Source organism: Rhineura floridana, chromosome 2, assembly GCF_030035675.1.
Source record: "Rhineura floridana isolate rRhiFlo1 chromosome 2, rRhiFlo1.hap2, whole genome shotgun sequence".
Classification (NCBI taxonomy): domain Eukaryota; kingdom Metazoa; phylum Chordata; class Lepidosauria; order Squamata; family Rhineuridae; genus Rhineura; species Rhineura floridana.
Window position 1 is genome coordinate 169288940 of NC_084481.1, and position 12895 is coordinate 169301834.

The 12895-nt window shown below is 43.7% G+C and overlaps 1 protein-coding gene across 3 annotated transcripts in view; it reads left to right on the forward strand.

Moving 5' to 3' along the window:
- The window catches only part of INO80 (INO80 complex ATPase subunit), a 166431-nt gene that overhangs the window by 43887 nt on the left and 109649 nt on the right, over positions 1–12895 (forward strand). For all 3 annotated transcript variants that reach the window (XM_061611396.1, XM_061611394.1, XM_061611395.1), the window contains exons 16-19: positions 6376–6518; positions 7583–7667; positions 9003–9120; positions 10724–10809. In XM_061611396.1, the coding sequence (XP_061467380.1) occupies positions 6376–6518; positions 7583–7667; positions 9003–9120; positions 10724–10809 (432 nt within the window). The remainder of the gene's footprint in view (positions 1–6375; positions 6519–7582; positions 7668–9002; positions 9121–10723; positions 10810–12895) is intronic.

The window sequence follows — 12895 nt, forward strand, 5'->3', positions numbered from 1 at the left end:
CCGGCACTTCACCAGTCCTCCATGATTCCCCAGTGGTTCCTGGAGGGCATTCTGCAGCTTGGGAGGCACCTCCCCCTGGTGCGCGATAGGCAGGGTCCAATCTTCAGATTATCTCACCCAGGGGCAGGGGCCGTCCCGCTCTCTCCCAGACCTGTTCTGCCTACCGTCGTGGACGGTCAGGGTCCGGCTAGGCTCCCTAGGAGCCAGCCAGCTTCTAGTTTTTTCATTCTCCCCCAAATCTCATTTTCTCTCGACATTTCTACTCTCTCTTGAATCTCTTTCGCTGATACTTTATTCTTGTTTCTTCCCCTCCCTTCCCACTTCTCCCCGGCTACCTAGCTCAGGATGGGGAAGGGCGACACTTAGAGGGCCATCTGGCCCACAACGAGGAAGTGGCGCGTTGGATAACGTTTTGCGCCGGCTTGATTGAGGAGAGGTGTGACTATGTACAGCACGTACAGCTGTAGTTCCTTTCCTTGCCGCTCCAGTGCCCATCTGATCGGCAGAGGAGAAAGGCGGCGGCGGTGGCAACAAGGTGCTGCCTACGTTTGCCTGCAAGCAGAGCAAAAAGGTGCTCTTGGCCTTCAGCAGCTATCAGGCCCTCCCCACCCCCACTTTAGGGTCAGCTGGGCTCTGAATTTCCTCCCGCCCGTGATTACAAACAGAGACATGACCACATTCTCAGAAGGGGAGTAGAGCACTCTAATGCAGCAGCAAATTTTGCCACGCTCCCAGCTGTCAAGAGAGACACCTGAGCGCAACATGGAGGGGGTGAGTAGAGGCTGTTCGGCAAATTCCCCTCCCCCCCCTTCCCAGGACAGGAGGATTTCCTCAAATTCCTATCATGGGTTAGGGGCATCATGGCTAGGGAAGTCAGGAACTCATGGCTACAGGTGGGGGCAGAGCCCAGTTTAAGATCGAAGCACCATAAGAGGACTTGCAGATGCACATCGGGACACAAGAAAAGGAGGCGCATCTTGTCTCCCCCAAGCAACACCTCCCCCTCTCCCGCCCCCCCCCAACCCCGGGCTCCTCCTCCTCCTGTTCACAAAAGCAATCATGGGAAGAGGCATAAGGGGAAACAGAAATGCAACACTAAAGGCATGCACTCCTCTCTCCACCCTAGAAGGAAGCAAGGGGATAAGAGGGTGATGAGTAAACAGGCAGCTACAGCCTTGGGACTGTCAGACTCGGATTGCTCTTCCCCTTCAGAAGGCAGAGAGGAGGGAGAGCTCTTGGAGGAAGAAGTGGAAGCACCTCCTGAGACTTTTCAGGCAGAGTTTTTTCCTGCTCTGCTAGCAAAGGCTAGACAGGTTTTGGAACTTCCTAGGGAACAGCCCAACGGGGAGGAGCTGGGCACCTCCACTGCATAAAAAGGCTCCAGGGCAGCCTTCCCAGAGGGCCAGTTGAAGATGGATATTCTGCCTTTTCCAGGCTCTGTGGAATGCAGAATGGGCCAATCCAGCGAAGCCCAAACTGGTGCATAAGCTGGTTAGTAAACACTATTCCTTTGCGCCCCTGGGACAGCTAAAAACTCCGGCAGGGGACTCAGCAGTAGTTGCTCTCTCTTCTTCGGCCGCTATTCCCACTGAAGGGGAAGGGGGGCCAAAGGATGCCTGTGATAAAAGGGTGGATGCTGCGCTGCATAGGGATTTTGAGGCACAAGGCACAACTTTCAGGGCTTCGGCTGCAGCATCAGTGTTTGCACAAGGAAACATGTTGTGGGCAAATGAACTGGCATTCAGGGATGACATTCCTAAGCAAGTGAAGGATGGGCTGAGGAAGATAATGATGTTCAATGCCAGGGCAATGGCTTCAGGCACAGTGGCTGGGCAGAATGTATGGCTCAGGCACTGGGAAGTGGATCCTGGCTCACAAAGCCATTTGGCATCTTGGTCAGGGTTTTCTCCAGGGATCAGTGCGCCAGGGATGTACAGACAACGTTGGATTGTCTCACCGACCATGGTTTTGTGGTCAACTACGAGAAGAGTACCCTAGAACCCACTCAGACCATCACTCATCTAGGGTTTCAGATAAACTCAGCCCTTTTCAACATGAAGCTCATTCAGGAGCGGGTAAACAAGATTCGGGACCTCACAGCAAAAGTGATTGCTTCCGAGTCAGTAGACCTGATGGATATAGGAAAGTTGCAGGGAATGCTGGTTTCCTGCCAGGACTTGGTGAACTGGGCCTGGTTTCATTCTCGTCCCCTGATGCAGGTGCTATCGCCTTTCCAGCATCAGATAGCAAAGTCATGCAGGTTGAGGATTCCGATTAGTCCAAGTGTGCGTGTGGAGTTGGGATGGTGTTCGGCCCCTCAGAGGCTGCTGACGGGGGTGAGCCTAGAATCACCGGTGAGGAAGATTCCGACCACGGTTACAGTCTCTATGGATGGGAGGCACATCTGGATACTCATGTGACGCGGAGTATGGGAGGATAGCAAAATGCGACACAGTATCAACTGGTTGGAGCTATGGGCCATGTGTCTGGCACTCCAGGAGTTCACATCACAGGTCTCGGGCTCACATTTTGATGAGAACTGACAGCACCGTTACCAAGGCATACATCAATCATCAAGGAGGAACAAGATCAGCTGTTTTGGCAAAGGAGGCTCGGAGGTAGCTGAGTTGGGTGGAAACCCATCTCCTGTCCCTGAAGGCAGAACATGTGGTGGGAGTCCAAAACGTAACTGCGGATTGGCTGAGCAGGACCTCCCTTTCAGATATGGAGTGGCATCTTCATCCTCAGGTCTTCCAACAAATCATCAAGATATTCGGAGTTCCACAGGTGAATGTTTTTGCAACGTATCAGAATGTTCAGCTCCACAGGTTTTTCTCCTGTTTCCACCACTTGGAAGCCCAGGGGCTGGATGCACTGGTAATGGACTGCCCAGCGGGTCTCCTCTACACCTTTCCTCCCATCCCTCTCATTCTACAGATGGTCAGACACATCAAGCATCTGAAAGCTGAGATTATTCTGATTTCTCCATGCTGGCCAAGGAGGGCATGGTTTCCAGAGTTACTACACCTCTCAGTACGGGACCCGTGGCACGTTCCATTCCGACCAGATCTCTTGAGCCAGGGCCCAGTCTTCCAGCCTTGCCCAGAGATCTTCCGAGTAACAGTGTGGAGGCTGAATGGCAATGGTTAGAGGAATTGGGGTTTTCTGGCTCAGTTCTGAATACCCTACTGGCATCATGAAAGGCGTCAACCCATAGAACTTATGGCTCTACCTGGAAGGTATACGTAGACTAGTGCTGAGCCCAGGGGCGAGATCCAGCTTCCAGACAGATCGCAGATGTCCTGGGCTTCCTGCAGGCTGGGATGGATAAGGGGCTTAGTACAAATACCCTTAAGCGCCAGGCATCGGCTATTGGTAGCATTCTGAGCTGCAGGGGTGATCTCTCTTTGTCATCGCATCCCTTATGTCGGTGGTTCCTCAAGGGGGTGGGATTACAGAATCCCCAAGTCATCCATCTGTTCCCTACATGGAACTTAAATTGGATTCTATCAGCCCTTATGGGTCCACCTTTTGAATCCCTGGCCACATGCGAGATAAAGCTCTTGACTCTTAAAACAGCTTTTCTGGTAGCTATTACATCAGCTCGAAGAATATCAGAGTTAGTGGCCCTGTCCTCGGACCTGCAATTTGCATATTTCATCAGGACAAGGTGGTCCTGAGGCCAGATCCATCATTTATTCCTAAAATAAATTCAGTTTTTCACAGATCTCAGGAGGTAATCCTTCCCTCATTTTGGCCCAATCCGTCCTCCTCTAAGGAACGGGCCTGGCACACTCTGGATGTGCATAGGGCGCTCACATTTTACCTGGAAAGGACTGCTAGCTTTAGGAAGTCAGAGGCACTATTAATTTCCTTTGGTGGGGTAACAATGGGCAGGAAGGTTTCCCTCTCATCCATCTCACGGTGGCTTAAGGAGGCCATTATCCAGGCCTGTCAGGCTTTGGGCATACCTCCACCACGAGGGCTCACAGGCCACTCCTTGCGGGGGGAATCTACCTTGGCGGCTGCTAAAGGAGGCTTCCCAGTCATAGAAATCTGTAGAGCGGCCACGTGGGCATCACTGCATATCTTTGCCAAGCGTTACAAAATTGACTCCTGGGCCTCGGCAGATGCCACATTTGGGAGGAGGGTTTTGCAAGGGGTGACCTTCCCTCAACCGGAATCTCACCCAGGATGTTATTATTGCTCTGTTATATCCCAAGGTGCAGAATGCCCTCCAGGAACCACTGGGGAATAAACAGAAATTCTTACCCTGAATTTCTCTTCCCAGGGGTTCCTGGAGGGCATTGCCCCACCTCTTCATTCAGGTGCTGAGGGTTTGAGTCATGCTGGTTTCCAGTGGCTTCTGCCAGCGCCATACATGAGGGGGAGGTAGTCAAGGACTCCTGGGGATTTCATGGATTACCTTTTTTCTTCTTCTGTCTGTTGCCCTGGAAGTTTCTACATTTTATCTTCCAGTTTTTTTCCTTTCAGAAGTTAGTTTCTTAGCATGCTAATCTCCACAAGTTGCAGTGGGTTCTCATGGAGATGACAGGCCAGTTGGGCCAGGAGTACAGCTCTATCGAGGGACCGCTTTGGGGGGTTGAGGGGTCGTCCGTGTTCTGCCAGTGGGTCTGTGAGAGAGGAGGATGGCCCCTCCCCCTGGGTGAGATAATCTGAAGATTGGACCCTGCCTATTGTGCGCCTCCCAAGCTGCAGAATGCCCTCCAGGAACCCTGGGAAGAGAAATTCATGGTACGAATTTCCATTTATTTCACAAAGTTAATAGACAGCAGTTCTGAGAGTTCTTCAGCCAGTTCCTTCAATACTCTAGGATGCAGTTTATCGGGCCCTGCTGATTTGAACTCATTCAAAGTGATTAGGTATTTCTTGACCATTTGTTTATCAATTTCAAGCTCCAATCCTGCCCTTTCTGCTTCATGTTTCCCGTGAGGGTCATAGACCCTTTTTTGGGAGAAGACTGAGCCAAAGTAGGAATTGAGCACTTCTGCCTTTTCTTTGTCATCTGTTGTCATTTTGCCATCCTCATTGAGTAGCTGTGCCACCATTTCTTTTCTCTGTCATTTACTATGGACGTACCTGAAGAAACCTTATTTGTTTGTTTTAGCATCTCTCGCTAACCTGAGCTCATTCTCAGCTTTACTCTTCCTGACGCTTCCCTGCAATTCCGTGATACCTGCCTGTACTTTTCCTTTGTGGCCTGGCCTTCTTTCCACTTCCTGTATGTGTCCTTTTCTGTTTTCAGGTCATCTTTAAGCTTTTTGTGAAGCCACATTGGCTTCTTCTGCTGTTTCCCCCCTTTTTTCCTTGTTGGAATTGCTTGCCATTGTGCATTTAGAATTTCTTTTTTAGAAACTCCCACCCATCTTGGACTCCTTTTCTCATTAGGGTCGCTTGCCATGGAACCTTACTTACAATTGTTCTGAGTTTATTAAAATCAACTTTCCTGAAGTCCAGGGTGCGCGTATGGCTACTCTCAGCTTTTGCTTCCTTTCAAATCAAGAATTCAGGTATGGTGTGGTCACTTTCCCCCAGAGTTCCTGTAACTGCCACTTCATCCACCAAATCATCCCTATCGGTTAGAATCAAGTCCAGGATAGCTGATCCTCTGGTTGCTTCCTCCACTTCCTGGCAGAGTTTGTCTCCCAACAGATATCGGGATAATTGAAGTCCCCCATTACTACTACATCATGCCTCCTTGAAACATTGGCAGTTTGCTTTTCAAAAGTTACATTCTCGTCTTCTCCTTGATTGGGTGGTCAGTAGTAGACTCCAAGCATCACATTCCTTTTATTACTTGTCCCATTAATTTTAATCCAGATAATCTCAGTGGAGCTACCAAGCTCATCTTCCTTTATTTCTGTGCAGGGATATATATTTTTAACATATAGTGCGACTCCACCTCCCTTTTTATTCCTTCTGTTCTTTTTGAACAAGTTATATCCTTCAATTGCTGTATTCCAGTCATGGGAGTCATCCCACCAAGAAATCTTCTTAAGAAATAATCTGCAGTTGCTTTGCTCCTGGCTGTTAGAATGTGCTTTAAGACAATCTCAGTGGACGTCTGAGACTTCTTCATGAGTGATAGAACCACATGTTTGGCGTAAATCATTATCTGCAGGGCCTCCCAGCCAGGAAATCTGAGATCTTCTTTAAGAAAGGGTACCAGTAATGTGATTTTTAATGTGGTGTGTGTGGTACGGTGTGATTTTTTTCCTCCCATCAATCCAGGCACTGAATTTTGAAAAAGATGGGGTGATGTGATGTGACAATTCCTGAATACACATATTTGACCTTTGTACCATTTATGAGTCAATTCAGCTATAAAACTCAAATATATTTTCCTGATTGCAGAAGACTTTGTATACTCAGGATGCTCCTTTCCATGTTGTGATCACCAGTTATCAGCTTGTAGTCCAAGATGTGAAATATTTTCAACGGGTTAAGTGGCAATATATGGTGCTGGATGAGGCACAGGCACTCAAGAGTAGTTCTAGGTAAGATCTGTGCATAAGAAAAAAGAAACCTGAATGTTTTGGCCAATGAAAGAAAGGAAACCAGGATGCAGTAGATATATATGATCTTAAAATGCTGTATGTTTTATCTCTTATGTATTTTTCAATCTCCTCAAGATGCCATGACATAGTTTGGATGTATACTGTTGTGATAGCTTAGGTGGGTATAAGGTGCTCGTATTTCAATCCCAAAGGAATCTGGCCAGTTTGTGACTGGAAAATTCATTATCCCACGCATGAAAGAAAGTGCTTCCTGTAATTTAACTTAACTAGATGCTATTTGGAGATTGATCAGGAGTACCCATTTCCTTGAAATTCTTGAATGGAAATCTGTCCCATCCTGTAAGAGCTCAAAACTCACAGGAGAAGCCTGTCAGTGTCCTGAGTCAATAGTCTGAGTTAGGAAGCCATTGCAGGAATCCAAGGTACCCAGAGCACCTGCAGAGCTCCCAAGGTCCTGCTGAGACAGCTAAATAAGCTGCTGTCTTGGCAAGCACTTAGACCCAACTGATGTCTTACATTCTTTGATTAGACCTGTAAATGCAGTAAGCCCCACCTCCCTAGAGGAGCTGTGCCATTTGCTGTTAAACGGCCCTTGACTTATTTTGCAGTCCTTGGCTCCTTTGTGGCTGAAGAGACTGGCTGTGGTGAGAGGCTTCCCATGAATCCTAGGATGGTGGCGAGGCTGTGCCCTCTAGACAAGAGGGTGTTGAAAAAGGTCCTTGCAGTTCTTCCCCCAAGAAAAGAGCCTCTTGAGTCCTCTGTTACACAGTGTATGGGGTCATGAGAAAAGCTAGTGATCAGTTACATTTATGGTTCAATAAAATTTGACTGCCTGATAATTTGTCTTATCATTGTTTACATTACATTGCACTGTTTACATTACATTGCATCTGTAGAATAGCTTTAGGAAAGGAATATAATAGAGTGACTTAAAGTAAGAAAATATATGATAAATGTTCTAAAATGTAAATAGTGATAATTTCCTTTATTGGTATTCTTTATCATACCTAGTTTTTAATAACTAACATACGTTGGTATTTCAGTGTCCGTTGGAAAATTTTACTTCAGTTCCAGTGCCGAAATAGACTATTATTAACTGGGACACCCATCCAAAATACCATGGCTGAGGTATGCATTCTTCTCCACCCCCTCGGTTTGCACTATTCTAGATTTTTTTTATAAATTGAGAGAGCTTACCATTCTGATCAATATCCAAAGAAGCAATATGTTTTCTTGGGGAGAACCCTCCACACACGTTGAAGCTTCATTTGTAGCTTTGGCTGCAACTGTTCTATTATTTTCAGTTTAAAAAGTAGATTACCTTTTGGCAGTGAAACTGTTCTAGTAGAAACAAAGCTGGAGATAGGCACGTTTCTTCATTTGTGCTCATATCATTTCTGTGTTCCTGGCCACCTTTCCACAATAATAACCAGGGATCAAATGAAAGAAAGTAGTTGCATTCCATTCATTGGGCTGAAAGGTTTGTCAAAGATACATAATAAACCAATTAATTGGCTTTTCAAGGGATAAACAAATGATGCCGTGTTTTCACAGTTCCTTATGGAGTTTGAACATCTGCATAAGCTGTCTAGGATAATGAAGTGAAAGAGTTGCTTAAATTTTGATTGGTGCCACAAAGATTTGCACATACGGATATTTAGTAGAAAACCTTTCAATGCTATGGATTAGGTCCCCTACTTCACCTTATCCTACATTCACTGTTCCCTGAGGATATTTTTTATCCTTGCAGCATCTAATAGATGCAGAATCTTATGTGCTATAATGTTGGGTTAGTTGCACATGGTCTGCTATCTCCCTTTCTTGCTTTATTCTTCGGTGTCCCAGAAGAGGGCACCCACCATGACTCAGGCAACTAGGGATGCAATTGCTGAAGTGCAAATAGGCACCCAGTTACCTTTGTATGCATCTACTGAAGATTTACTATGAAGGGTAGGAGAATTCCGTACCTTTCTAATGAAGGATTGGCAGAAGAGCTTCATTCTGCACTTCCAAATGCTGTCAGGGCACTTACTTCATGCAGCTGGAAGATTGCGTGTCTATGTCCTGCTTCTGTATTTCTAACACCATATGCTCCTTTTCCAGCAGAGAACCTTGCTAGTAACCTATACATATGTGACTGTAGCACCATGAAAAGAAAACGGTTGTTCTAGTGTAATCTGTGTATAATCACACTTTTGCTCACCTCTCTTTTTGGAGTTCACTCTGCACCCACAGCTTTATCCCAGTTATTGGTTTAGAACTGAAAGATATGCTTCAGTCTGCTATCAGGTGTGGAAAGAGGCATCTTTGTCATTATAACTGAAAGGTTTCTTTCTAAGTGGCCAAAAAGTTACTGGCAAACCTTTTTTTTTCATCTATTCGGTCTGTTCTGTAAAAAAATATCTATGGTACATTTATTTACTGGGCTATATTCTAATACCTAATTTTGCTTCTGTATTGCAGCTCTGGGCTTTGCTTCATTTCATTATGCCAACATTGTTTGACTCCCATGAGGAATTCAATGAATGGTTTTCTAAAGATATTGAAAGCCATGCAGAAAACAAATCTGCTATCGATGAGAGTGAGTACTGTGCTGGAATCTGTGTTTTTTGCGTTGGAATTCTGCAACTTGAGCAGAACTGCCCATAGTGACCAGAATAAGTGAACTTTTAACTGTTCCATAATTGTTTTATAATTCTGTATCCAGACAGACTTGAAATTTATTGTTAAGGATTATGAGTTGTATCCAGAGTAGCACTAAATCACAGTCCTTTCTGCGCAAGGATTTCTGTTTCCACAACAGGTCTCCACCCCCCCCAGCATGTCCCCTAAATTTGTTTTACAGGTTCCCCCAACCCTATGAAGCAGATTTGAGCAGCACATGGGGGGGGGAGGAGTCCCGTTGTACAAGTGGAAATTCTTGCACTGAAGGGATACATTAGTTGAATACCACCCTATTTTTGTGGAAGCTGAGATGAGACTACTGATGAATTTGTGGGGAAAGCAGCAGCAATACTTTTTAACATAGGAAAGGAGAGTTACAGCAATGTTGGGAGATCCAAGATAGCCAAAAAGAAACGCTTCCTAGTTCAGCATATAGGTAAACTGTGGAATTCACTCCTACAAGATGTAGTGATGGCGATATTAGACACATTTACGGCTACTAGTTAATATTATTTTCATTGTCGGAGCCTCTGCATACCAGGTCTTTTTTAAAAATTCTCATTTTCAGATCAATACAGTACAATAATACAATGCTAATTCTGAACAGAAAAACAAAATATAAACCGTGTACCAGTTTTGGGGATCATGTGCAGGAGAGTGCTGTTGTGCTCATGTCCCACTTCAGGCTTCCCATGGGCATCTGGTTGGCCACAATGAAAACAGAATGCTGGCCCAGATGTACTCTTTCCTCCTGAGAGTGCAAAGGAAGAGACTACGGCTCTAATGAAGTCTACTTACCACTGAATGTCTGGTCCTCCTCTCCCCTCAGCCCCCACCAAACTCTGCTCCGGTAGGTCCCCCAACCAAACTGGAGGGGCTGCAGAGGAAAGGGGGGAATTGCCAAACATTGTCCCATACCTAAATAGTTTTTGGAAAAATTTTCACGGAAGTACTATGGTGGTAGAAACTTTGGGCTCCTGATAGGTACTTGAGCCAACAAACCTATTGATTTATATGAAGTATTTCTGCCTACTAACCAAAGTTCTCAAGGCTGCTTGAGGAAATGGTTACTGTAGCAGGTGGATCATCACAGGACAAGCTCCCTCATCCAGGCTGCTGCTACTGATGTCTCTTGTAGCTTTGGCTCTTAGTGGCAGGTGCAAAAATTCCAGGGGGGGCGGGAACAAAGGATTTACTAGCCTCTCCCAGTCCTCAGATGTTCCAACTGCCAATCCTATACCAACTTATTTGGGAGTAAGTCTCATTTAACTCAGTGGGGCTTGCTTTTAAACAGACATGTATAGGATTAAATGGTCAGTTTCAAAGTTTCAAAATGGAATGGTTAATTATCTAAATGTGCTCATTCAAATTTCCATGCATAGACTGCATCATTTCAGTTTTATAAATTGATCACTACTAACACAACTATGAAACTTGGCAAATTGAAAAATGAAGTAATAGAACCTAGTTTTTCATTGCTTAGGTAGTAACTGTAGGTTGTTGATTGTTGTTTGTTTCAGATCAGCTCTCCCGCTTGCACATGATTCTGAAGCCTTTCATGTTGAGGAGAATCAAGAAAGATGTGGAAAATGAGCTGTCGGACAAGGTGCCACGCAAAATTAGAATGAAACTCTGTTTTCCCACATGTTTGCTGTTTCCATTTTTCAGGCTTCTATTATACCTTACTTTGCAGTTTTTGTGTCCTCTCTTAAATCAAAATTCAGAAGGTTTTGTCCTTTCCAATAGTTATCGAATTACTAGCACAAATGATATCCTCATCTAAGAACTTCTATGTTCATATAAAAAAAGACCATAAAAATGCTTAAAAGTTGATAAGTCTTTATAAAGCAAAATCAGTAAATGAACAGATGCTGCAGTGCCAACTTGCACATCTGAACATTTTTCCTGGGCTCCCTTTAGAAGGAAGGGCAGGATATAAATTTAAGAATAAGAATCACATTTTTGTCAATTATCAAAATGTTCTCATTCATAAATTGCAGGCATGGACTGCATCACTTCAGTTTTATAAACTGGTCACTACTAGTGCAATTATGAGATTTGATTAAATCAAAACTGTAGTAGTGGAACCTAGTTTTTCATTATTAATGTAGTAATTGGAGGTAGTGGGTTTTTCATTTTATTTGCAGTGATCGGCATTTCAGTGCTACAATAGTATCCTAAAAATCTAAAGAAGAGAAGGTGAATGCATGAATATGCCAAAAGAATCTAGGCTGGCACTTTGTCATGGACTTACTGTTAAATTTTTCAATCCATGAAATGGCACATTCCATAGCAATGACTGTAATGCTTGATGATACCTCACAAATAATATTTACTAGCTTAACTTAATTTCCTTCCCTTTGGCTTTCAGATTAGATTAGTGGTAATGGTTACTTTTCAAAGAAAACTTGATTGGTTAAAGCTGCAAACCTGTGGGACTTTCTAGCAGCACCCAAACTATTATCTCCCTGGGGAAATCTGGCAAGCCCCCTCTGTCTTGTGGACTCTTTCAAAATATTTTTATTTAGAAGGGTCTTTTATTAATTTTTATCTGGAAGTGCTGGCTGTCTTTTAAAAAGATGCTTTAGCAGAGCTGTTTTGCTTTTTCATGTTGTGATTCTATTTTTACTGATTATATGAATTTTTAAATTGCTTTTGAATTTTGTAAGCAGCCTTGTAAATTACTTTCTTAAAAGGCAAAGTGGAACTAAATAAAATAATAGCAATTGGGGAGTTGCAATCCTATATGCACTTACCTCAGAATAACTCTCTTTGAATTCAGTGGGACTTAGTTCTGAATAGGCATTCATAGGATGTGGTTGTTAAAGTTCCTTTAGCACTAGTATTCATATTTGTTGACAACTTTCTGAATCTGTTTGATGAAGCCTCACTGTATTTATTTATTTGCTTGTTTGTTTTATTTATACCCCATCCTTCAATATAAAACATTTCCTGGGCAGCTTACAAAAACCGCACTAAAAACAACAATAATATCAAAGATTAGAAAAACATAGTAAATGAATAAGCATCTACAATTGTCACAATATGGAATGTTGTGTCTACTATTCACACATTGGACTTCATGTTTGTGTGGATATGATATTTTTATATGCCATGCATAGGATTCATATTCTTATAAGGCATTCATCACATACTTTTCCAAAGCTATTAATAGACAATTAGAAAACAAAACTGCCTCTGACAAAAGTGAATACTATTTACAGGCTTGTGCATTTTCTGCATCAGAATTGTGCAACGTGGAATTTTAAATGACCAGATTAAATTATGCAAAGTTACCCAGTTTCTGATTAAATGCAGAAGTAAGCATTTAGCATTATATATCTTTTTTCCTGGAGAAGGCCTTACTCCTCAGTATTACATGGTGTTTAGTATTATTCCATGCAGTTTATGCCTGTGGGATGCTTCTTATAAAAATATGCTTAGCCAGGAAGGGACTTTTCTTTTAGATTAATCATGGGTCCCTGAATCTGTGTCATCTCTGTTATCTTTTCGGCGCCTATTGAAGACCTTCCTCTTTCAACGCCTTTTAAGTTGAGACCTTATCCCAGTCTGTTTCTGTGTTAGAATTGCTTTTTAATGTGCTTTTAAACCTTTTTTAAAACATGTTTTTTAACCTTTTTTTTAAAAAAAAGTCTTCAAAGCTTTTTTTAAAAATGTTTTTAAAGTTGTCT